Source organism: Ctenopharyngodon idella, chromosome 8, assembly GCF_019924925.1.
Source record: "Ctenopharyngodon idella isolate HZGC_01 chromosome 8, HZGC01, whole genome shotgun sequence".
NCBI classification, from domain to species: domain Eukaryota; kingdom Metazoa; phylum Chordata; class Actinopteri; order Cypriniformes; family Xenocyprididae; genus Ctenopharyngodon; species Ctenopharyngodon idella.
This window is the reverse complement of record NC_067227.1, coordinates 16,241,589-16,269,353: the sequence shown is the minus strand read 5'-3', so window position 1 is coordinate 16,269,353 and position 27,765 is coordinate 16,241,589. Positions and strand designations below refer to the sequence as shown.

General features: G+C 37.7%; 1 protein-coding gene across 4 annotated transcripts in view; it reads right to left on the bottom strand.

The window, feature by feature from the left end:
- Positions 1-1,007: 1,007 nt before the first annotated feature.
- The window catches only part of ralgps1 (Ral GEF with PH domain and SH3 binding motif 1), a 166,146-nt gene continuing 139,388 nt past the window's right edge, over positions 1,008-27,765 (bottom strand). For 2 of the 4 annotated variants that reach the window (XM_051902280.1, XM_051902279.1), the window contains exons 12-21: positions 25,148-25,215; positions 20,521-20,647; positions 19,901-20,055; positions 19,510-19,558; positions 19,212-19,292; positions 18,873-18,978; positions 17,418-17,510; positions 16,526-16,631; positions 15,012-15,103; positions 1,008-1,231 (exon numbers count right to left, since the gene is read on the bottom strand). In XM_051902280.1, coding sequence (XP_051758240.1) covers positions 1,142-1,231; positions 15,012-15,103; positions 16,526-16,631; positions 17,418-17,510; positions 18,873-18,978; positions 19,212-19,292; positions 19,510-19,558; positions 19,901-20,055; positions 20,521-20,647; positions 25,148-25,215 — 967 coding nt within the window. In that variant the 3' untranslated portion in view covers positions 1,008-1,141. Of the gene's footprint in view, positions 1,232-8,726; positions 14,932-15,011; positions 15,104-16,525; positions 16,632-17,417; positions 17,511-18,872; positions 18,979-19,211; positions 19,293-19,509; positions 19,559-19,900; positions 20,056-20,520; positions 20,648-25,147; positions 25,216-27,765 lie in introns of those variants that run through there. The other 2 variants (XR_007931185.1, XM_051902281.1) reach the window with 2 other exon arrangements.

Sequence of the window (27,765 nt, the reverse complement as noted above, 5' to 3'; positions counted from 1 at the left end):
AGACGCCCTTGCAGTGGGACTCTCACATGAACAATCCTACATACGTCAAATGGTACAAGGTAAGTATCTCCATAGTATTTCAAAGTGGAATGTACTGATGTTTGCTGCACTTTCCTTGGGTTGACAATCATCTTTGTGGGATTGTAAATGTTCTTTCGTTCAGGTTCTCTGTAAATGTGCTCCATGATATTGACACCAGGAATATTATTCCACTCTGCTCGTTTGAACTTCCCACTGTCCTCAAACTGCGTTTTGGGGAATATGTGGTTCTCTATGCGGAACACCCCTACACTGGGATGAGCAGACTGGAGATCCTTCAAAAGAGATGGTAAATTGCTGTGTTTGTATGGCATGATGATCTCGTCAAAATCATTCAGGAGAACGTACCTGGATTGATACATGTGCCTGTAAATGCACTCGTTGAGTGTTACTAACTGACCGTAATAATGGAGATCGCCCTTGTGCTTCTTGATGTTCCAGCCTGAGGATGGGTTCAGAAACTTGTCAATAGGCCATGAAACAATCTCCAGTATCCCCTCTATTTCATAATGTTTTAAAAGCTTTTCCAGGTCTGGTCCACATTTGGTTTTATATATAACCACGTGCTGTACACCTAGAAGCTTGTACATCTCCATAGTTTGAGCAAACTGCAGTACATTGTTGTAGTCGCCAAAAAGGTTGGAGACGCAAATAGTGATGTCAAACTTGAAAGTCTCTCTTACCACCTTATTTTGTATTGGCAGATACGCCATCTTAAGGTCGAATGAATCTTTCTTTTCAGTTGTTATGAGGACATGTGTTGCATTTTGCATGTGTTTACCTTTACAAATCACATCTGAGGCACCATACGGGAAGCCAAAGTGGTCACTGTGTATCTGGACATCTGCCTGAACAGTTTTGCAGTCATGTTCAGTGTTGCAGTAAACACAGTAAAGTGGCTGAAGACTATTTCTCTTGATTATGCTGATGACTCGAATGACCCCGTCCAGTCTGTGGTCGAAAAATGCAGACACCATAAAATGCTTTGAGCCTATGATGGGTGTTATCGTATTTGAAGCCTTTGAGATTATTAATTTATTATTTGTTGGAGAAGGTCTTATTGTTGGAGGCATGTGTATGTAATGTGTAGGACTGTGCATGTTCACCAAAACCAGCATGCCAATAACAGTGACAATAAATGATAGTGAAAGAAGTGCCTTAAATCTTCCTTTTTCCATCTGTCCTTTAGTTCCTGTAGGAAAAAAAAGCAAAGAAATATTTTTAAAAAATACTCAGATTGTAAAAAAAAAAAAAAAAAAAAAAAAAAAACCTCTTAGGTTACTGCTGATTTGCAGGAGGAACATCACAATTAAAACACCTTGGAGCAACATTCATTTAAAGTTCCCTTTTGAGGGAACTCAACGCTGTGTCAAGACGCTATGGGAATGCCCCCTTGTGTGACTGGTTTCTGAAGCCTGTATGGAAACACCAATTAATTGGTAGAGGGCAGTCCTATGAAGTCACATGGAGCGCCCGTGAGGATAAAAGAGTGCCTGCATTAGACTTCATCAGCCTTTTTCGTCTTCAGGATCTGCTTGTATACGTGTGAAGATATCGCCTGTTAATGTGAGCTCACGGCAATGAGTCACGGTGGGGAAGCTTTGCTCTCGCTTGATTCTTTTCTTGAGGGACCAGAATCGAGCGTCTGTACCTCACATTTCAGACCCTGTGCTTTGCTGAGACAGTGAGGTGGTTTTGATTGTGGGGACCACGGATAAACTGGTTGACGAGTTTGATGAGGGAGTTCCCCCTTTTCAAGCTCTCCTAGATAGCTCCATTGCTCTTATGGTGGGAAGCAGAGTCCTGCACGGGTCCTGTTTGATAAACCTGCACCCGCAGTTATTAACAACACACCCGACCTGATATCTGCAGGACTCTGATGGGAAAACTGCCTATGGCTGCTTCCACCTAAAGGAGTTTATAGTTCTGAGGAACGTCTCATTCCCTTTCAGGGAACTGAGGTTATATTCATAACCCTAGGCATTTTATTTTTTACCGCTGCAACTACATATTGTTCATTCCATAGGTGGATCAGACTGGTTTCTAAACTTAAATAAATAAAAAACATGAATAAACAAAGACATAAAGATAATGTAAATAAACAATATAAGTTGCATATAAATAACAATTCACACCATACAAAAACTGCCCTTTTTAAAGACCACTAATTTGGGTCACAACATGCTGCAGCTATCAGCAGTGGATGGCGCTTCAGTGACATCAACGCTATGGATATGGGTTATGGATCTTGGATTTCACTTCTTTTTTCATGATTTATCAAACTGGATTTTCATGTTCAAACACAAATGAACTATTGCTAACCGACCTTATGAGATGAAAATATGTTGTAAGTCTGGTCTTGCATTGTACTATCAAAAACAAACCGTACAACCAAAACAAAATTCTCACATAAAACAACTGATGAAGACTGATAATAAACAACAAAGAATACCTTCCTTTTCAGGTTCCTGAACACACTATGTTCTCTTATTATGGATTCTACAGTGGTTTATGTCAGGGAAGTTCATCTGTTAGGCTATTCAAGAGTATATTTTAGGTTTAAACAATTATTTCATTTTATTTTTTATTTTTTTTTAAAACATTAGTAGACATTTTTGATTTTGAAATGACAAAAAATTGAATAAACAGTAAAGCAATTTTGCTTAAAATATAATTCATATCTGTAACCAGGAAGCTATTTTGTTGTGGTGACAATAAAACCACAAAGCAGAGAAGACACCTTTAGTTGCTCAAGAGTGACACATATTTTTATTTATTTATTTTTTAATGACAGGCAAGTTTTGTTCAGGTCAGATAGAATAGCCCATCTTAATAATCATCTCAAGATTCAACTCCAACTGGAGTATACTTTTTACTTGATGGTTACGTCACATTTTAGCTCTATTCAATTTAAAATATATGTATTAATTTATTTTTAGAAAACTGTATAAACGTTGATTAAAAAAATGCATGAAACTAAAACGAATACAAACAGTACATTTACAAGTAGATTTTAAAAAGATTTCTCAGTAACACTACAATAAGGATTAATCTTTTAACATTAGTTAATTACATTAGTTAACAAGAACTAACAATGAACAATACTTATACAGCATTTATTAATCTTAATGTTAATCTCAACATTAACTAATACAGTGTTTTTAAAATCAAAAGTTGTATTTGTTAACATTAATGCAATGTGAACTAACATGAACATGAACATTTGATTAACAGTAACTAAGGTTAATAAATGCTGGAAAATAGATTTAGTTCATAATATTGCATGCTTTAATGTAACAAATGAGACCTTATTGTAAAGTGTTACCGATTTCTAAAGTTGTTAATCATCTCAGACTTCATTATTCTTCATTAATCAAAAAATAAATAAATACAAAAAAAATTATATGAAAACAAATGATAAAAATCTACATTTTTTAAAAACAGTGTTCATTACGATGTAAACATTAGCTGTTAATGTTACTTTACTGAAGTCAACAAAATAGTTAATCCCTGTTGTCATTGCTCCCAAATGAAAATAGAAAAGTAGATTAAATAGTAATAGTACCTTTGGGATATAGGCAACGTTGTCATGTATTTTAAGTATTTCGTATACGAAATTCGGTGAAACAAGATGGAAAAACAAAACAGGTTCCTGCTTGTTAACGATATCCACGTAACTGGACTCATGTAGCCTAGTAATTTGAAGTCATGCTAAAGAGTAGTTATGCCTTCAGGAATCTGTGACACGTTCATTTGTGACACGCTCATTTGATGCAGCTGCCCTTCAGCTCCTTACTAGCCTACTGAATGAAAAGTAGCTACCATCCACGATGCAAATTAAAGCATTTAGGAAAAATTCGCTGAATACAATGCCATGCATCGCTAACACTACACGCACACTTATAATTGTTAATATCTGCAAACAATACCTGTAATAGCATGTCACTTTTAACACGTTACATTATTCCCATATAGATATGGCTGGAGTTCAAGTGTAGCTTCCAGTAAATGATGGTGAAGTTCAGTCTGACTGTGCAGAATGAGATGTGCCCGGCTTGCATTTACACGGAGGACAGCCCAGTTCTTCAATGGCTACTTGAAGCTATGCCAGAGTGAACACTTTCCCAGTTTCCCACCTTCCCTTTTGTTCCACATTTTAGCTACATTAGGTTTTTAAGAAATTTGGTCCTTCTCAGTGCACTAATAATTTATCTATATATAGCCTATATATTTATAGATAGATAGACTTTTTTGAGTGCTATATAATATTTTTTATTATAAATAAAAAATGTAAATGTATACAGATCAACCCAATTAAAAGCATTAAAATTAATGTTAGGAACATGAATCACTGAGATACAATCATGAATTTACTTCTCATTTTCATTAAGCCCAAGTTTTTGCATCGTGGCCAAAAAAAAAAAAAAAAAAAAACCCGGCAAATAATATGTGCAAATTTCAAGGGACCATACTGGTATATGGCAAACATGACTTAAAATTTGGATATCGTTTAAAATTTGGGTTTTGTTAGCACATTTCCACTAGCCTACTATAAAGCCTATGTTAGTTAGCCTTCGAGTCTATAGAAACGACACAGCGAAATGGGCTGATTGCGCAATAGCCCACTCTGTATGTGCCCATATGAACGTCAAGCCTTCATGGAAATATACTGGTACATATGCTGATACTGTAAAAGCTGTTTAAAATTTGGAAATCTGTTCAACTGTAACAGCACTTAATTAAAAAAAAAAAAAAAAAAAGAAAAAGAAGACGAAGCGCCGATTCAGCTGAGTTGTGGCTTGATTCCACTGTTGTTAATTTACATCAATCAGGCATAACATTATGACCACCTTCCTAATATTGTGTTGGTCCCCCTTTTGCTGCCAAAACAGCCCTGACCCATCGAGGCATGGACTTCATTAGACCCCTGAAAGTGTGCTGTGGTATCTGGCACCAAGATGTTAGCAGCAGATCCTTTAAGTCCTTTAAGTTGCGAGGTGGAGCCTCCATGGATCGGACTTGTTTGTTCAGCTAGCACATCCCACAGATGCTCGATTGGATTGAGATCTGGGGAATTTGGAGGGCAAGTCAACACCTCAAACTCGTTGTTGTGCTCCTCAAACCTGTTGGTGCTTGTTACACTCTTATTTCATGTAGTTACAGGGTAACTGTTAAGTAATTAAAAAAACCCCGCAAACAATCTGTTATCACTCGGAAACCTTTATTTGAAAAACAACTTATTTCAAAACAGATTTAAAGTTACAACACTTCTTATTCGTTTCTCTTGCTCGGCTACCTCCTCCTCTTGTTCCTCTTCTTCTTTTTCTTTCTTTCCACTGATAAATCTTAAGAGGGAATCCCATGTCATTTGCTATTCTGTATTAAAAGAAAATACAGTACACCCGGAAATGTGCTCACTCATCTTTTAACATTACCCTCATGCTATGAGATGTATACGACTTTCCTTCATAAGATGAACACAAACAAAGGTTTTTAGAAGAATAAATAATATCTGGGAACGCTTTATAATGCAAGCTCATGTGTTCCTAAAAGTCGAAGCATCAAACAGCATACAGCAGTAACTACAGTAATCCATACGACACCAATGGATGAATCAATGTCTTCTGAAGTGAAACACGTATTTGTAAGAAAAATACCAAATATTTTAAAATTTTAAACTTTCGACCAACTGTCACCTACGGAGCCCCAGACATGACATGCAGGAAAAAAATAGTAGGTTAAATCGTGCGCACGATTTACTATTTTGTTCCCTCGATTTATAAATCATGCGCAGTTCTCGCTAAATTGCTCCCAAACGTAAGATTGTTGTCAATCATAATAGTATAAGTACCCCTTAGTTCTAAAATACTTACAGTATAAATAATTTGTTATTTTCCTGGTTGTTACCCCATTATTCCCAAGACTTTACATATTGTTCCTCTATACTTACATGTATTTACTTTATAGGTACACTATAATTATCGAAAGTTACGCTGTAAATTCGTTGTAATTATGCAGTACTTTCCGGGCTGTAATCTAAAGCATTACCAAATTTTGTTTTGTGGCAGGGTGCATTATCCTGCTGAAAGAGGCCACAGCCACTAGGGAATACTGTGTACATGGTCTGCAACAATGCTTAGGAAGGTGGTACATGTCAAAGTAACAGGATGGCAGGACCCAAGGTTTCCCAGCAGAACTTTGCTCAAAGCATCACACTGCCTCCACTGGCTTGCCTTCTTCCCATAGTGCATCCTGGTGCTATGTGTTCCCCGGCTAAGTGACGCACACACACCCGACCATACATGTGATGTAAAAGAAAACGTGATTCATCAGACTAGGCCACCTTCTTCTATTGCTTTATGGTCCAATTCTGGTGCTTACGTGCCCACTGTTGGCACTTTTAGCGGTGGACAGGGGTCAGCATGGGCACCCTGACTGGTCTGCGGCTATGCAGGCCTCATACTCAACAAACTGTGATGCACTGTGTACCTTTCTATCAGAACCAGCATTAACTTCTTGAGCAATTTGAGCTACAGTAGCTCGTCTGTTGGATCGGACCACACGGGCCAGCCTTCGCTTCCCACGTGCATCAAAGAGCCTTGGTGAACCATGACCCTGTCGCTGGTTCACCACTGTTCTGTCCTTGGACCACTTTTGATAGATACTGACCACTGCAGACCGGGAACACCCCACAAGAGCTGCAGTTTTGGAGATGCTCTGACCCAATTGTCTAGCCATCACAATTTGGCCCTTGTCAAACTCTCTCAAATCCTTACGCTTGCCCATTTTTCCTGCTTCTAACACATCAACTTGATCAACAAAATGTTCACTTGCTGCCTAATATATCCCACCCACTAACAGGTGCCGTGATGAAGAGATGATCAGTGTTAGTTACTTTACCTGACAGTGGTTATAATGTTATGCCTGATCGGTGTATGTTTGCTGTTTAAATTTCGTTGTGTTGTGCACTAATGGGAAACCATACATTGGAGCTATATCACTATTTTAAAGGTTCTTACACATTTTGCTTTTGCTCCAGTATGCCACTTGTGTTTGTTCACAGCAGGTTACAGCTGTTTAGACCATCTGGCTTTAATCAAAGTCAGTACAGAAGACAGTGTTTTCCACATATCTGTAAAGCCACTCTTTGCAAACAGATACATTAAGATAAAAATACGTTTTGTTAAACTTGGCAAAATGTTATATGACGTTGACTAGTTCAATGGAACTCACTTACCTTGATCTAAAACAACATTTCTGATCAAAATTCAAGTTTCTATGTTGTCTGAGATATTTCTGAAAAGACAATTAAAATGCTCATATATTAAATTACATTACATGCATTTAACAGATATTATTTATCCAAAGTTACTTACATTGCATTCAAGGTACATTTACATTTACTAGTAATAGTGCAAAAAAGGTGCTATTATGTTTAATGTAAAATTTAATAATATATTGTTTAATGTAAGTTGTTGAATTAAACTTAGATTGGGCTTTGCGTTGAATGAGTTAAAAAAACCTGATCAAACAACTTTTCCAATAAATAGCAGTGACTGAATGAATGATAAAATAAAAGCTGTGTGTTTCGTGTTCAAGCTTGTTAATTCCAGTGACAACTGTAGGTTTAGTTGGTATAAGGTTGAAATTTGTCAAGCTTAACAAGAGATTCAACAGACACAATAGATTCTGTTTAACACGTTTATGTGATTGAGATGTAAGGAAGGCTTGATAGCCTCAACAAGTAGATTTGATTGTTTTGTTTTGTTTCATCTTTGCTCAGTAGTTGCAGTCAAGATTCTGTTAAGACACAAATCAAGTTGAAAAGCCAGTTGAGTTCCCTAGAAGCACTACCCATCAAGCTCAATCAGTGCTGATAATCTGTGGGAAAGTCTGTTATGAACTTCTGTTTGAGGGATACTGACACGTTTTTACAGTGGAACCTGCTATGACGTCAAAACAGTGCGTTATATGCTTTTCAACAAATGTAAACAGTAAACACAAAAAATTGTGACAGTATATCCTAATGTGATTTTTTCGTGTTTGAAACCAGCATGCTAAACCACTGCTACAGGAAAAAGCAGTATTTAAAACCAAACAATTTTTCTTCAAGCTGCCAATTCCAAGTGGAAGTGCAGCAAGAACATTTTTCTTTTTTTTTTGACATGCAATACTCTCTTAAATGGATTTAAATACAAAGGTTAAACATAAGGGTAAAATGAAAACTCCTGCTTGACACTCTTGATCCCTAATGGGCTTGATGATCTCAAACTGTAGTGAAAAAGGTCAATGTAATGTAGTGATTCTGCTTTCTAAATGGCAGTGTTTTTGCATGCCCCAATAAACAATAAAATTAAAGACTATAAAAAAATGCCCTCTGCCCTAAAATGAGAATTCATGAGAACCACAAATGAAAAAATATATGAAAAATATTACACATGCAGAAAGAAAAAAAATGTATGTTAAAATAGCATTCACAGACAGTCACAAGTTCTTTGTAGCTCAGTCTAAATGTTAACGAAACACAGTCCCCTTAATATTACGGCTGAAATGCAATAAGTAACAGTTATTAAATGTGAAATAACACTCCCCCCACTTAACAGGATTCTGTAGTCCATATCATGATGATAAAGATATTAAAGGATTATGGCATGTAAGTGTGAAATAAGTCAAACCATACCAGTTTTTTTTTTCATTAAGCATATATTTCCATAAAGAGAAAACATCAAACACAAAAAGTATCTTGTTAGTAAAAGGCCTATATGTTCAGATTATAGACCATATAAAGATTCAGTGACATCACATTGTGAGAACTGAGCAGAACAGTCAAACATCCAAACTCCTCACAAATATATTTGTAAACTTTCAGATGGTAAGGTAACCATAAATCCAAAAAAGAAAATGAAAGAAGAGGTAGCAACCACTTAGTAATACTTGAAAACGTAAGTGCAGATGCGCTATCTAGCATATTTCAGACAGTCACAGCTGAAATGGTTGCTTAAATGATGCAAAACCAACGAAACCTGTGAGAGCAGCATTCCACCATCTATCGTTTCATCATGTTGTAGTTGTTTTGACGCATCTTTTTCACAGTTGAGTCGAAACGATAAAGCAATAAGTGATTTACAGCCTTTTCCTGCCTCAATAATGTGTTCAGGCATGTATACTTATACTGAAGTGACACAAAAACCTATGAGTTAGTCCAATCCATCTATACTTTCTGGGGTTTGCCAAGTTTTACAGGCAATTCATTCAGGGTTTTAGCCAGTTTGCCCTGCCGCTGACGAGTCTCACCTCCACACGAATGCATTTCTGTTGGTCGACGCAGGCTCAAGAAGCATTTGAAAACTTCGCTTTGTTTCGGCTCCCATTCTCACCAACCCTGACCCGTCTCGTCAATTCATTGTGGAGGTGGATGCATCTGAGGTAGGAGTAGGGGCAGTATTGTCCCAGAGATCACCTTCGGATGACAGAGTACACCCATGCGCTTTTTTTCTCATCGTCTCAGCCCTTCCGAACGGAATTACAACATTGGGGATTTCTACTGGCTGTTAAGTTGGCACTGGAGGAGTGGCGTCACTGGTTGGTGTCAGCACATAGACAAGGGACTCTGAGGTAAGTGGTACAAATAACAGTAGGTTTATTAAACAACGATGGAGACAACACAGGAGAGAGGACAGTCCAGCTAAGCAGGCGAGGAGTGGGAAAGTCTTGTGTGGCTTATCTGAGTCTGATGGTGTCTGTGTGTGTTCCAGGGGATCCAGAGGGAGCTCAGGAGCGTGGAGATGGTGGGGAACAGCAGCAGTGGAGAACTAGGACGTATCACAGGAACAACAGGTAAGTATTCAGCAGGTAAGTGGGTCAGGCAAAACAACATGGTAAGGTAGACGTTGACGAGACCAGACAAGGGAGTGCAAGAGAAGAGAGTATTTATAGTGAGTGAAGGTAATGATGTGCAGGTGCAGGGAATCCATGACACAAAGAGATGATGAGCTGACTGGGTGCAGGTGTGGATCAGGAGGGATGCTGGGAAATGGAGTTCAGGGACGGTGAGACAAATAGTGACCATGACATTAACTCCCCCCTCCCAATAGGCGCGTCCTCGCGCCGTAGATGGAACAACCGGGGAGGGAGGGCGGACGTTCTGGAGTCTAGCAGGAGAGTGATGGTGACGGTGCAGGTAGCTATGCACCCTCCAGGACGGAGTCAGGAACTCAAGGGCCATGGCGGCACCGGTAACTCAGGGGGCCAGGGCGGCGCCGGTAACTCGGGGGGCCTTGGCGGCCTCGTTCCTGACCCCAGGCTCGGCTACTATGGCCACAGGTATATGGCACCCCCCAAAAAATTCTTGGGAGGAGCTATGGGTCTCTGGGCTGGAGCGGGGTCTGGAGCAGACTCGCAGGCTGGAGCGGAGTCTGTAGCGGACTCGGGGACTGGAGCGTAGTTTGGAGCTGACTCGGGGACTGGAGCCATCACTGGACGCTGGTCAGGGGCTGGAGCCATAACTAGACGCTGGTCAGGGGCTGGAGCCATCACTGGGCGCTGGTCAGGGGCTGGAGCCATCACTGGATGCTGGTCAGGGGCTCGAGTAATTGTGTGGGTGGCTCAAACACACACAAATGTAAGCGCCATTTGTGAGATCCATCTCGGGACTCGGGATGATGGAAGGAGTCGCCTCTGGACTCAAGATGAAGGAGGGAGTCGCCTCTGGACTCGGGAGGAAGGAGAGAGTCGCCTCTGGACTCGGGACGAAGGAGAGAGCCGCCTCTGGACTCGGGACGAAGGAGAGAGTCGCCTCTGGACTCGGGACGAAGGAGAGAGTCACCTCTGGACTCTGGTCACGGGCTGAGGCAGACACTGGATCAGACTCAGGGGCAGGAGCCATCACTGGGCTCCAGGACATCCCCTCATACTCCACTAAAAGGCCTAAAGGCACAAGTGTGGAGACCATTACGGCTGAGGGCTCAGGCTCATCCTCATCACTGCACTGAGGACTTGGGAATTTGCCGGAGGACAGCAATGGACGGAACCCCAGAGGCGGTCCTCAGCCAGGATGGTGTTGGTAATGGTCTGGTCTTCTGTCAGCACATAGACAAGGGACTCTGAGGTAAGTGGTACAATTAACAGCAGGTTTATTAAACAACGATGAAGACAACACAGGAGAGAGGACAGTCCAGGTAAGCAGGCGAGGAGTGGGAAAGTCTTGTGTGGCTTATCTGAGTCTGATGGTGTCTGTGTGTGTTCCAGGGGATCCAGAGGGAGCTGAGGAGCATGGAGACGGTGGAGAACAGCAGCAGTGGAGAACTAGGACGTATCACAGGAACAACAGGTAAGTATTTAGCAGGTAAGTGGGTCAGGCAAAACAACATGGTAAGGTAGATGTTGACAAGACCAGACAAGGGAGTGCAGGAGAAGGTAGTATTTATAGTGAGTGCAGGTAATGATGTGCAGGTGCAGGGAATCGACAGCTGGGGGCGACTGCGAGTTTATCCTCCGGTTACCATCCGCAGACTAATGGTCAGGCCGAGCGAGCTAATCAGGACTTGGAGAGATTTTTGCGCTGCGTGGCGTCAGCAGAATTGCCGACTTGGAGCTCTAGCTTAACCATGGTCGAGTATGCACATAACTCACTCCTGGTCTCGTCTATGTGATTATCACCCTTCCAGTCCTGTTTAGGCTACCAGCCACCGTTATTTCACTCACAAGAATCCGGATGCCATTGTTCCATCTGCGCATGTGTTTATTCAGAGGTGCCTTCGTACTTGTAGGCTCACCAGAAAAGCCCTTTCTCGGACTGGCGAAAGGAACGAGTCAGGGTGTGTCAACGGTACATATCTGTTGTTTTGTTACTGTCATTTCACAGACAGTCTTTGTAGCTCCGTCTAAATGTTAAAGAAACACAGTCCCCTTAATATTACGGCTGAAATGCAATAAGTAACACTTATTAAATGTGAAATAAATGCTCCCCCCACTTAATAGGATTCTGTAGTCCATATCATGATGATAAAGATATTAAAGGATTATGGCATGTAAGTGTGAAATAAGTCAAACCATACCAGTTTTTTTTCATTAAGCATATATTTCCATAAAGAGAAAACACCAAACACAAAAAGTATCTTGTTAGTAAAAGGCCTATATGTTCAGATTATAGACCATATAAAGATTCAGTGACATCACATTGTGAGAACTGAGCAGAACAGTCAAACATCCAAACTCCTCCATGAGCAGAGGACATAAATATACATAAATATATGTGAACTTTCAGATGGTAAGGTAACCATAAATCCAAAAAAGAAAATGAAAGAGGAGGTAGCAACCACTTAGTAATACTTGTTGAAAACGTATGTGCAGATCTATCTAGCATATTTCAGACAGTCACAGTTGGAATGGTTGCTTACATGATGCAAATCAACAAAACCTGTGAGAAGGTTTTGTTTTGCAGCATTCCACCATTTATCGTTTCATCACATGTTGTAATCGTTTCATCACATGTTGTAGTCGTTTTGACACCTTTTTCACAGTCGTTATAGTTCTTGTACTGTAGATGTCGTGCCTCAATAATGTGTTCAGGCATGTATACTGATACTGAAGTGACACAAAAACCTATGAGTTAGTCCAAACCATCCATGCATGTTCCAGAGACCTTACAGAATATCAAACTAATTATAATCTTCTTTTGCAATTTGCAATATACAACACATTCTACACTTCATATTCAGAAGTGCCTTAACATCACCTTTAAAGAGGAATAAGTCTTATTTCTGCACCTTATAAAAATTTGTGACTGTGCAAAATACTAGACTTTGCAATGTACTTTACAATTAATACAAGCCTTTTGATGTATTCCATTTAAATAAATACAGAAATAGCCAAAAATAATAATACACTGAAGTGTTAGATAATGTGAATACTGAGCAACCACTAAAAACATCATTGTGGTTTCCCCAAAGAATCCATTATCCACCATTCAACCCATCATCTGCTCTGATCAGAACACAGTTGTTTCCCTTCAGTCTCCCAGGACTTTATTTTACAACATTATGTCTATAAAACCTAAACAGTATTCATATACCTAATGGGTCCTGCCCACTTTATGATGTCAAGACATGTCCATAGGTAAATCCGCTACATAACCTTGAATTGAACTACACCAAGTTAACATTGGCACTTATTTACTGATACCCGTGTGATATTATGTTTAATGATCCACATTTGCCATTTAAAGTACATTATTGTGTTAATATGCAATTCCCTTTATGTAACGAAGGTCAATTCATTATTGCGAGCATCATTTTCATCAGATAATGTGCTCGTAAATCTTAAAGTGCCCCGATTATGCTTTTTCAAATATTACCTTTCGTGCATTGTGTAATACAGCTGTTTGCAAATGTCAAAGTCAAAGTGCATGACAAATAAAGTTCCTGTCTCCTAAAAGAAAGAATCGATTCTGAAACGAGTCATCAGCAATTCCAGTCTCACTTCCTGTTACATACCTATGTAACAATGTAACAAATTGGCATAATGCCATCCTATGGTCTTCATTGGCTTCCCGCGAACGTCGTCTACTTTGACCCGCCCCCAAACACTGAAGTTATTACTGTGGCCTCGACATGTTGAGGAGACGCTATTTTCAACACTGCGAATCCAATTTTGAAGGCACTTCAAAAGGATGATACGGAAAACCAGACACGATAATTTATATCACTGTGTGTCAAGCGCTGAGGAAGCCTCCGAAAGCTGAAATTTAGATATGGTAATAGGCATTTCGTTTCCGACACGTGCTGTTAGTGGTCGACCGTTCACAACAGACTGGGCCGTCTGACCAATCAGAGCAGAATAGGCTTGTGGAAACGAGGGTTTAGAGAGACTCAATCTTTGAACAAACCATTTTCAGACTGTGAGAAATAAGGTGATGCGCAATGTATATTATGAGAAAATTAAAATGTTTTTTGACCTTTGATGCTTGTAAACCTATTGTAGGACACCTCCAAAACAAAATTAGGAACCTTTAAAACAGCATAATAGGGGCACTTTAAACAAATCTTAATTTTACCCACAAGAAAACGAAACAACTGTGATGTCTCTACAGTGCATCTATTTTTTTTCCCCTCTTATGTAAAAAATGTTTTATGAATGTATGACACAAGTTATATGCCTATGCTCATTGTCCAGCTTTTACTTTTGCTCTAACATCTAACATGAATGGAACATAAGTCTAGGAGATTTAACAATACAAAGGTCATAATTTTGGCACTTAATCACATGAAGACATCTATTAGACAAAGTTATTTTACATGTCATTTACAACATATTTCACATGTACCTTAGGTTTGTCAGGTAAAACCAACAATAAGGTTTTAATTCATTAACATCAGTTATATATTATTGTATAAATTGAAATTAGTATTAGGAACAAACATTAATTAAGAATAGTAGTATATTTATAAACAAAGATTAGCCTAGTTGAATGAATACAATAAAATTGTTTATTGTTAGTTCAAGAAACCTAATGCATTAACTGATGTTAACAAATTGAACCTTAGGTTACACTTTATTTCAAGGTGTCATCGTTTCAGTGTAATTATACATTTAAATACAAGGACACTGTAAAATAAAGTGTTACCGAACCTTACTGTAAAGTGTTACAGCTAAACTCAAGACACAAAACCATCCTTTCGATACAGCTGTGTCTATAATGTTTCAATGAATTTTGGACTTTTTCAACAGATACAGCTGCCACATTTCCAACTTAGGTTAGGTCCTTCAGTCTTAACATGCCATTCCCTTCGCACAAACTCTTCTGCTATGTCTTTCTCCATTAGGTTTGTTCCCCTCATTTGTTTTCCACTTCCCAAAAAGCAACTATTCGAAGGACATGAGGTTTGCTGGTATCTGCAGAAAACAATGTGATATTCCTATGATATTCCTTGATTTGTTTGTTAATTATAGTTTTTTTATGAGAACACACTCACCTGCGGCCTTGTACTCCTGCAAGCCTCGGCTAGATGTCTGTGCCAGATAATCGCAGAGAAACGTGATCCAGTCTGGAACTTGTAAACATTTCCTAAACCCACAGATTAAAACAAATTAACTTTCAGGAATTTATTCAAATGAAGCTGTGTGACATTGCAAATCTGCCATTTACAGAGCCAAAAAGTCATTTCTTGAATAAAAAGTATGTAGCAATGACATCTGATCACTTTTATGTATATTCTGTGTGTGACTGCTGTGCAATTTTCCTCCCCAAAGCTGTGAATGACTGAATATACTGTAACACAAGGACAGCATTCAACAAAGTGTCTGCATTCACAATTTGCATTCGGGCTAATACAACAAGACAAGGTAGAACAGACAACATGAGCCATAATATGCAAAACTCCTGGAAGTTCAGCAACATCTAAGATCTGTAACTGGAAACAGCCGAGTCTGCTGCTAAACTGTTAAACACGATGGCGAATCTATAATAGTTCTATAACTGGGTCATTATGTCAAATATTGCTTGGCATGACCTTCATCAGAACATTACAGAACATTTTACTCTTCATTTAAACAGCAAAGAGTTCAGTGACAAATAACAGCTGATATAAAAATCATGCTCATTTTGTGAATGTCAGGATCACCTTTAGAGGATCTTTCACAATATTCCAGTTTTCTTTCATTCCTGAACCTACCAACAATGAGGGATTAAAGGAGATCTGTCACCTCTCTGCTGCTTACAATGCAATCCAACAAGTTCAAGTACTCCAAAGGTTTTACAGCAATTCACCCTTTCATTGGTGGAGTGGCGTGACATTTCAGCACATGACACTTGATGACAGTTAAAGGTTAGTTTCTGTCATTACTTACCCTCATGTCGTCCCAAACCCGTAAGACCTTTGTTCAAAAATATCCTAATTTGTGTTCCGAAGATGAGGTCTTACGGGTGTGGAACGACATGAGGGTGAGTAATTAATCAAAGAAATTTCATTTTTGGGCGTACTAACAACACAAAGGTTTTCTGATTGTGAAACATTACAAGAAAGTCAAGTCTATTGTCTATATGCTTCAGAGAGGCTCTTCATTACAGCAATGAATTATCTCAATGAGAAAACTGCTGAAGCTGCGTAGATACACAAGCTCAGCTGATTTAAACTTACTTAAACTAATGTAAGAGTTTTGCCATGAAGAATGTTTAAATGATTCAACGAATGAATGAATATGAAATTTAAATTAACAATGTTTAAATGATTTTGATGGCCTTCACAATCATCAGATCTAAACATTGATACAACTTCATGGAAAAGTATAAAGTACAAAAGCACTTAACCACATTTCGACTAACATTTGCATGTAGTATGAAGCAAATTAATAAAAAATAGCTATAAATACTGTTTATTTAACTAGTTTGTGTAATAAGTTTCACAGCGTGAAATGTTATATTTCTGAAGAATTATATTTTGAGTCACAAATATTAAATGTTCATTCATGACTAAAAGAGTAACAGCACCTCTTTCAGGATCAGTGAGCTGGAAAATATTTGGATGTTCCGGGTTTTCTGGCAGCACCACAATCCAACCTGTCAGCGTGATCTTTTTACATGGCCTGGATTTGTACTTAAGAAAAATGCCACAATTACAAAGAGGATAAGATAAGAAATTAATTTAAATGTAAACTTAATAGAGTGGTGCAGGTATGACAAAAGAACCCGCTGGTTCCTTTGAGATTTTCCTATAGTGTTTTATAATGGGGTTTTTCGATTTATGAGTAAAATAAAGCCTGTGGTAAACATAACTTGGCGATACTTTGACGTTTTGTTTAACAACGTACACTGCACACATTCACACCCCAAACTGGTTTCTTTAGTTACTCAGAAAATGAACATAACTGGTTCAAAATTCACGTTTTCACTATGGGTGTGTGTAATTTACGTTATAGAACATCAAAGTATAATCAAATTATGTTTACCACAAGCGATATTTTACACAAAAATTGAAAAAACCCCATAGGAAAATCTCGAAGGAAGCAGCGGTGAATTAGTCTTCCGGTTTCTGACGTCATACCTGCACCACTCTATTTAAGTTTGAATTTGAAGGACTAACACTGATATTTGCCTGAACTGTTTTCCAAATGTAGTTAGGTTGAACATAAATTATTTGAATGACATGTTCTTAAAGCTGAAGTGTGTAAATAAAATAATGACTATTTTCAAACTTTCCCATCTGCCATTGGTCAGGTCAAACAGTCCCTCCCCAAATTAATTAAAATAATTAAATTGGTCAAAATAATAGGTTACATATTAATTACTTGACAATGTAAATTCTAAATAATGGCTTAGATGCCACCTCATAAATAAAGCTCTTTGTTTTCTCACTGAATTTAGGGAATAATTCACCACTTACATGTCTTCGCTCATTTGCTCTTAGAGCTTTAGAACCAAAATAGATGAGAATGGAGCCGGATAGGACAATCCAGTAGCGCTTCCAGGATGAGAGCTGGCGTAAAGAAAACAAGAGTGCAAATCAATTTAAGAGACAGTTTAAGTGCTCTTCTTTAATAACTCTAACAGACGTGACTATTGTATTGACAGTATATCCATTAATTTACTAATATCAAAGGCAGTCCCATTGAAACTTAGACTTCCAAAAATGGAGAACTTACCTGAATACATATTTAGTTCAAGCATTTACACTGTAAAGACATGGATTCTGCAGTTTATAATGGATTTAATAGCATGTAGGGTGACCAAGTACCGGAGCCAAGTTTATTTTAGTCACCATGGCTGCTTTTTTTTTTTTTTTTTTGCATACAGTAAAAACAGTAATATTATAAAAATGTCACATTTTACAATTACTTTTCAATTTTAATGTATTTTAAATTGTAATTTATTCCTTTGATGGCAAAGCTGAATTTTCTGCATAATTACTCCAGTCCTCAGTGACACATGATCTTTCAGAAATCATTCTGATATGCTGATTTGGTGCTCAAGATACATGTATTATTATTATCAATGTTGAAAACAATATTCTTGTGAACACCGTGTTACATTTTTTTTTTTCAGAATTCTTTGATGAATAGAATGTTCAAAAGAACAGCATTTTTTTTTTAAAGAAATCTTTTGTAACAATGTAAAAGTCTTTACTGTCACTTTTGATCAATTTAACAATTAAACATCCTTGCTGAATCAAAGTATTAAGTTGTGCACTTTGCAAGTACTTGTGCCTTGTCTTTTCGATGTAAAATGCTACTTTTTTCCCCCTCGTTCCATCAGAACTTTCAGGACAGGCATGATCACTGCATCTTTAAAATTTAACCCACAAGTGTCCTGTTTTCTTGAACACAAAATCAGACAAATGAAAGGATAGCCAACCTAAAGATATCTTGTAAATGTGTGTAAGACTGTGTTGAATGTGCCTGAAATAACCTGTTACATACTCTATGACAAGTGTTTACTGTAATCAGGATTCAATCAGGTTCATTCAGAGATTCAGTTGACTGAACATTCATTTCTAAAATAAAAGGCATTTGTGTAACACCTGACCAACCCACCCACACACACACACAAAAGAAATATGCCAGGTGCCAACTTGACAAAGGTTGATAAGGATCTCCAAAATCCTCATTAATAGAGGGTAAAAGCCTCAAACCAAAAACACATCATGATGAATTCTACAATTTCACATTTTATCTGACAATAAACTTTTTACAAATGAGTGATGTACAAATACATAAAAGTCCTGTCTAATCTAATAGATTCAACCAAGTTAACTTACTGGTCATAATTGGAATATGGGATTAAAATACCTGGTCATGTTTAACGTTTGAAATTTTACAGATAAATCTGACTGCACACTTACAGTCGGTTTTTTACCCTCCTTCATCAGTGTCTTTCTCCGCAGGGGCCCTTCAATGGTTATGCTGCTCAGAGAACTGCATTCATAGCTGGATACGGACCCTGGGGTGCTGATGAGGAAGTAAGAGGATCATATTTATCTCATGTTACGCTCAAACATAAAGATCAACACGTAACTTGACTGAAGTATGTGATGAGGATATGTAAATCAATTGAAAACAAAGGTAGTTGTACACAAGGAAGACCTATTTTATTTGAATACTTCTTTTTAAAAAAAGACAAAAGCATGAATTTGAGTTATGTGCTTTATGGACACACAATTAACAGCTATCAGGTTTCCTACCTATAAATATAACTTCTGCTTCTAGGAGAGTTACAGATTGGGACTCGCCAGTTTGGACCAAGTGTTGCGTACATACGGCCTCTGAAAGTGATTAGGAGGAGGGATGTGGTTTTCATTTGTAGAAAGAAAATAGTCACAGATAAATAACAAACATGTTGACAGCTGACATTCAGTGTGCAAATGTGGTGTACTTTAAGAAAGAAAAAGGACAAAATACACACACACACACACACACACACACACACATCAAAAAACAGAAAAACAACAATGTATAATAATTATGTGTAATTTGCCTTACCTTTCAACAGTATTTGATAATTCATCACTAAAAGAGCTCTCTCTACTGCCTGCAGAGGGACAAAGAAAAGATGAAGCTCAATTATCTTTTTTTTTTCTTAAAATAAATCAATGAAAAGGTGGTACCAGAAAAATTCCACCATGAAGTTGACAGGTCTAGAAATAAATTAATGTTGAAATTGCAAAAGGCAATAAACCACTGCACAAAATCTTGAACACTACTCCCATCTAGTGGTGAAAAATCAAAGACAAAAACACAATTTCAACTCAGCAGTAATATTTGATTGTGGTTATGGTGGAACACTCTTAAATTAGGACAGAAATCCTTGCACTAATTCTGTGTTAGTGGGACAAAGACTAAGATTGTGTACAATAGGAATAAACTGCAGTACCCAGGGAGATGCCGTTGGTAAATACTGAATCATGTGTGTGGTTTCTGACAGGACTGTGAGACTCTAAGAAGCTGTCATCCAGTAGGTGTCGAGCCTTTTCTTTTGCAGGGAATGTTGCACTTTTACTCTCCACTACACCAAACTGGCACATCATACTGTGACGAGACGAGTGAAGTGAAACACAGAGACAGACAGTCAGATTAAGAAATGTGCTCCCTTGTAAAAAAGTTGTGCACTTAGTTGCATTGAATGTGTACTTGCAGATAATATAGGCCAAATACTAATGAAAGAAATGGTCACTTAAGTGTACTTGAAGAGAGTACACTTTTATGACTGTTTCTTAACACACTTAAGTGCACCTTTAAAAAGTGCACTTTGTAAAAATGTCAATTTAAAAGTTTTACTTTAAAGTACTTTTAAATCATTTGTTGTACTAACGTACTAAAACACATGCAAAGTAATTGATTATAATTTTAAGTGTGTTATTTGATATTACATTTAAAGTTAACATAATTAAAAACACTAAAATGCAACTTCATCAATACAAATGTGTAATTACAAATATATTTAACTACTTGAGTTTCAATTGTACTTTTCTTATAATGTACCGTGATACATACTTATTCCCCAGACTGTGGCTCTTTCTGTGTCGTGCAGGGGGTGGCGTTGGGAGGTGGGCAACCACTGATGTATCAGGACAGGTCGGCCTTCGGTTATACCTCACTGACATGGACACTTCTGAGGGTCCTGTACACACACAAGCATGCACGCACACACGCACACACACATTGGGTTTTCATGTTTTATAGGGACTTTCCATAGACATATTGATTTTTATACTGGACAAACTGTATATTATGACCCCTGACCTCACAGAAAACTTTCTGCATTTTCAAAAACATAATTTAGTGTGATTTATAAGCTGTTTTCCTCATGGGGACCAAAAATGTAATCACAAGATCAAAGATTTCTGGTATTGCCATCCTTGTGGTAGTCTCAGCCTCAGACGTCATGCCCACGGACCGTTGGCTGAACGTCTGATGCATATGGCACACTTAACTGGAAACACTTCAGGATTTTCAAAGTCGTCGTCTGGTTGGTTGAATTCTACAGGATGTCCGGGAGATGTGTGTGTCGCGTTATTTAAAGGGTTAGTTCACCCGAAAATTAAATTCTGTCAATAATTACTCACCCTCATGTCGTTCTACACCCGTAAGACCTTCATTCATCTTCGGAACACAAATAAAGATATTTTTGATAAAATCCAATGGCTCAGTGAGGCATCTATTGCCAGCAGGATGGTTAACACTTTCAGATGCCCAGAAAGCTACTAAAGACATATTTAAAACAGTTCATGTGACTACAGTGGTTCAACCTTAAAGGAACACTCCACTTTTTTGAAAATAGGCTCATTTTCCAACTCCCCTAGAGTTAAACAGTTGAGTTTTACCGTTTTCGAATCCATTCAGTGTGTGTGCAGCAGGCGCAATGATATTACGCAGCGGCTCTCACAAATGTCTCCATGGTTGCAAGGCACGCTCCCTGTGCAAGCAGGGGGTCACAGGCGCTGTGTAATATCATTGCGCCTGCTGCACCCATGGTACGGCAGCAAAGTTCCTTGATTATTACGCTGGAATGAGAGTATAGCTCCTAGCCATATCGGCCTAGAAAATCGCAACTTTTCATTTTCCGTCGGTCTTAGTACACGATGTAACTACAGAAGAGTCAAGTTTTAAATAGGAAAAATATCGAAACTCTTTGGTCATTTTTGAGCGAGATGCTAATGGTCTAATCAGATTCAATGAACTATGCTAAGCTATGCTAAAAGTGGTACCACCAGACCACACCAGATTGGCTGAATGGATTCGAAAACGGTAAAACTCAACTGTTTAACTCTAGGGGAGTTGGAAAATGAGCCTATTTTCAAAAAATGTGGAGTGTTCCTTTAATGTTATGAAGCGATGAGAATACTTTTTGTGTGCCAAAAAAACAAAATAACGACTTTGTTCAACAATATCTAGTGATGGGCGATTTCAAAACTTTGCTTCATGATGTTTCGAAGCTTAACAAATCTTTTGTTTCAAATCAGTGGTTCGGAGCGTGTATCAAACTGCCAAAGTCACGCCCCCCAGTAGTGAACCACTGAAATTTCGAAACACTTATGACGTAACAAAGCCTCGTTTACTGAAATCACGTGACTTTGGCAGTTTGATACATGCTCCGAACCACTGATTCGAAAAAAAAAAAAGATTTGTAAAGTTTCGGTTGAACCACTGTAGTCACATGAACTGTTTTAAATATGTCTTTAGTAGCTTTCTGGGCATCTGAAAGTATTAATTATTTTGCTGGCAATGGAGGCCTCACTGAGCCATCGGATTTAATCAAAAATATCTTAATTTGTGTTCCGAAGATGAATGAAGGTCTTACGGATGTGGAATGACATGAGCGTGAGAAATTAATGACAGAATTTTTATTTTTGGGTGAACAAACCCTTTAACGGTCCATCTGGAAACAAATGCTGTGACGCCAAACACCCTTGTGGAAGAAAAAAAGCCTTTGTGTTTACAACTGTATACAAAGTATATGAAGTTCGCGGCTCCATTGTTGCAGTAAACTTGCACAACATTCTTGAATGACTTAGATGCATGCCGGACTGTTACTGTAGGGACATCGACTTTACATTTTCACGCCCCTAAAGTTGACGTGGAACAAAACAAACTGTGATTGGTTGTGTTACATGTCAGTCAAACATCCTATTGGGTGGTCCTTGGCCAATGAAAGCTGTTCTGCCGTCAGTCTGAAGGTCTGGCTATGCGAGACTATCCTTGTGGGGGTTAATTTTTTCCTCATAACAAATAGGGAATACCTGAACACACACACACACACACACACACACACACACACACACACACACACACACACACACACAAACTCGCATACTGCCTCCATATAAAGGTCTTAAAGATCTCCTTGCTTGTTAAAACTGTTACATTGAAGCTACTTTGAAGCATAGATTGCTAGATTGATTGAAGCTGCATTTGTAAAGCCCATTCCTCTTCTGTTCAAAACAAACAACCATAAAATGCTTACTAGGAACCTATTAAAGCCACATGTGGATAATTAGAAAAGCTCTGGCTCTCAGAAAGTTAACAGGATTAAACCATTTGAAAACAGTCCCATAGTTCCACTGCAGCACGTTAGGCATCATGTCAAAGAGGATGGCTCAGTTTCTCAAACCAGCCACAGCTTTACCGACCTGGTAAACAAGAATGCCACTCTAAAGTAGCAAAAATAAGTGGACAGCCAGTGAAAATGTTCCCTGTAGTCATGTTTATAGGCCTTTTTCCACAGTAAAATCAAACCAGAGGGGGATGTGTGGCAATGTTGTAAATGGCTTTTGAGTATTAGGAGTATTATGTTAATCATGACATTCCCTACTGTCTTTTATAGTAGGTTAATAGGTCTCATAATGGGTAAGAAGAGCCCTTACCTAAATGAAAACAGGCTTTCTTCCCAACAACAATCGGAAGTGACTAGCTAAGTGATGCCAGTAGAGATTAAGTCATTAGAGGCCTTTCAAACACTAGATATCTAGGCCAGGAAAATATCTGGTTCACAGAGACTTCTCAAGATATTTACATATTTAACAGAAAGAATGCAATGTTCGGTGACAAAAACTAAAAAATAAACACATTGATCAAGATGCTTTAAATTGATTCAATTACCTTAAACCTCAAAACATTATATTTTCATCCAACTTCAATGTTTTATTCAATTTGACATTAGTTCAAATTAATGTAAAATTAAATAAAGTTATCTAAATAATCAGATCAAATCTAATCTCAAATTAATTTTTAAAATATTAACATTTTTAGTATATGATGCATTCAGTTTACTGTGTTGGGGTCCTGATTACCCCGTCAGGGGCTATTTTGTGATAATGACCAGCTGACTGTACATTATGCCTTAATTAAATGATGAGATATGTTCTCAATGAAATAACTTTAATATATAATATAAAATTAAATAAAAACAATTTCAAGCCATATACTGTAACAAAAAAGTTGAACAAGTGAATGAGTTTATGCAGAATAATCAAAATGAATTAAACTTGACACCTTGATTTTCACAACGCTTAGTGAGAAAAACCAAAGATGTCATCATTCAACTTGAGACAAAAAAAAAAAAAATCACATTCTTTCCATATCCAATCTCTAGATGTCTCCATGAGTTTGTCTAGTTCTGCCACAGCTGTTACAACCATAAAATGCTCAATGTAATTTGATTTCCCACTCAAATATCTGATAGTCAGAAACAGGAAACATCCTAACTGCTCAGCCTCTCTTGAGAGGAACTGACATACACCATTATCTCATTCAAACTCTTCACTAAATTCAGCTCCTTGTCTTGACGTACAAGGACCAAACAGTCTTTTAAAACCTATTTCTACCCTGTACTGCTCCAGAGTTCATCCATGATTCAAATTTCTGTGATTATGTACATAAAAGTGAAAACTATACTTGCACAATGCACGTTAAACGTCATAACGTCATTCCTGTTAACGTGAACTGGGGCACTAGTGGGCTATTTTTTTTTTTTTTTTTTTTTTTTTTCATTTACTGCATAAGCAAACCAAGTTACAGTAATAAAGAAATAATATATGTTTTAAAAGTAATAAAAATGTGTCTTTCCCAGGCAAAGATACATTTTACTCACTCAGTTACTCACAGTTGCAGGACTAAAAAGAGAAAAAGTTTTCACCTTATGCATTTTAAGTCAAGATTTAACTTTAACCTACAAAGGTCTATCTGAAAGTTACCAAAGACCACCGTGATCCAGAAAGACGGCTTCTTCAGAGCCACTCTACAGATGGCAGGTGGTTTTTATCCGCCAAACTCAGAAGAATAAGCTCATGGAAGAATTGAAGAAAAGTCGCTCTTTTTAAACAAGTGTCTGTAAGGCTGATCTACAGCACCTTGAGAATGCTAGGTTACATGGGTCTCACTCTTTTATTGTCGCTCCAAAACACACATCCCTCTAACCAACAATGATTTCCAGACATAGTGCAGAATACCAACACATCTCCAGTCAGGTACAGCTGACATGCTTCAGCCAAATTACTGATGAACCTCCATTTTTTGACTGGTAATCATAACTCAGAAAAAAAAAAAAAGACTGGAGTAAACCACTTCCAGGAGGAGTTTTTGAGAAAAGTAAACTGAAAGCACGAAAGCATAAAGAATTTACCTCCAAGGTCTTCTTTGGAGGATACCAGACGAGGTGAGCTGTTCCCAGGTTCAATCTTCAATGATAGCCTGTACAAAAGGGTTGCGAGAGGGTTATAGTCATTCATATTTAATTCCTCTAGTTAAGATCAGTATTTGCTGTTATTATCCTATTTGCACTTTGAGCTTCACCCCAAAATATTTTAACAGGGGAATGTGTACTGTTGGTCCTGGTACTTAGGGTTTGAGATGAAAAATTGATTCCTTCAAAGTACATGAGTGTTTTAGAAAAGAACGATTAAAAAAATCCAACACTTTTTAGGCATAAACGGCAAAAAATTCCTGCAAATGACCTCTTTATTCTAGCCCGGCTCCATAGAGCTCCCTGTAACAGCAGTGCCAGATGGCAGGATATGCTGTAAGTGTAGGCTAATGATTTTAAGACTGTGACCCTGGATCGCTGAGGTTTTCCAACCCCACAGACTGCCAGACGATGATGTCATTCCCTACAAACACAACTATTACACTGCAGTCCCATCTATACCACCAAACCCATTCTCCTCTGGCGGCCCTGCATCCTTTGGTGTTGTCAGAGGACTCAAAGTGCCTGAGAGAACTTAACATGGAGCCCAATGACTGTCTGAATGTCTAAATATAAGCACTTAATAATATGGTACAATGAATACACTTTCATAAATAGGCACTTTGTTGGGTAAAAACTGAGTTGTCTTTTGTACAATACATTATTTTAATGATCTTTTAACCAGACATACTATTTTAAAACAGCTCAAATTCAAGAACCAGATAAAGATTCAAGACAAATAATTTAAAACATCTTTATTTACATCAGAAATATGGTTCCCTTGGTATACATCTTCATGACTTCATGTCTTTCTCTTCATTATGGTACAGACTCTATGTAAACACTTGTGTCTGCATGGCCTAGTTTCACTTGAGAAGGTTCATCTGATGCTGAAGTAAGCCAGGCAAGTAATTTTTTTAACGAATCATGGAAAAAACGTGTGAATTATGTCACTGTGCCAAAAAGGTGTCTTTCTTCATTTTCTCATGGAGTTGTGTTTGAAAACTTTACCAGACCAACAGCTTTAACTCATTACTGTCGTCAGTCAGAATGGGGTTCTAGAAATGATTTAGTGAGGTAAATTACACAAAGGCAAAATAATCCTTCTTTTCCAGAAGGAAACAACTCAAGGAAATCTTGATAAATATCACAGTATTATACAGATGTCCGATCTTTTATCTGCCTGCATAAATCATATTAGAATAAAACATATTGCATTTGTCACAAATATGGTAGGCTACATTTCTTTCTGTCCTTTTAAAAAAATCCCATGTTAAATACTAATAGATATGCTAAATATTATATTAGACTACTATCTAACATAAAAATCAATGTGAAAAGCAAGAAAAGTAGCTGAGATATCTGTATTCACCCTTAAAATGTGACCCGTGCAGGCAAAATGAGTCGCAATGAGCATATTTTCAAAAATGAGTTATTTTTATTTTCACAATTTCTATAAAATACTTTCAAACTAATGTATGATTTGTTGAAAAAAATCTGTTTGAAGTCGACAGAGTCTGCAAAGTCAGTAAAATCGAGTTAAAGTTTTCTGAAGGTTCCAAAACAAAATCACCAGCAACCATAGCTTAAAATCCCTGGTAATACCACCAAATTTGGCACAAACCAATCAAAACCAAATATCTAAAAATATTTATTCAACTTTTTTTTCCTCATGATACCACAATTGTTTGATTAACACTAATGAAACAGGCAGCCTATTAAGACCTACTGTACCGTGCAGATCTATAGATGTTTTTTCCCCAACAGTTAACAAAACGTTCACTTAAGACATTATAGATAATGTTTGTGTGAATACTCGCCAAGACAGATATTTTGAAATACTGTAATTCTGCGTATATGTATATATCTGGATCACGCGAGGCATCTTTGTGCGCGCGAAAGTGTCAAGTAAGATCATTTTGTTTACATCAGCACAAGTTTGAAAATCAGATTTCATTGGTTCAGACTCATGCCATCGAGAATTCGCTATGAATATTCACAAATTTGGAATGCTGTGCTTTAAAACGATACCAAAGTTGTGCTCAGGGAAGCGCCAGAGCAGAGAAAACATTTTTCACGGACAAGGGAAAGGTACTCCTCTCAGAAAACGTACAAATAAAGATAATTTTAGATGTGTAATAGCTATCTGGAGCATTGGATCGCTAAAATAGGGCTTAATGAAGTCAATTTTGTGAAAACCTCAAATTTTGCCCAAAATTGACATTTTTCACTTGTTTTGCCTGTAGCTCAAAATTAGCCATCACTCATTCCGACTCATTTTGCCAGCACGGGTCACAAATGGTGATTTTGGCCTTTCAAATTTTAGAGGTCATAATCTTCTCAACCTTAAGTTTTAAAATCATACATCATAATTTTGATATAAAAAGGATTTAAAAAAATAGTTTATCCATTGTGACACCCGAGAAATAGTGAAACAAATTTTACAAATAAATGTATTGTCAAGCTCAATCATTCAATCCAAGTTATTGTGCAATCTATATACATATATAGACTTTATTTATGGGAAACATAAATGTCAATAATTACAAACCAACATT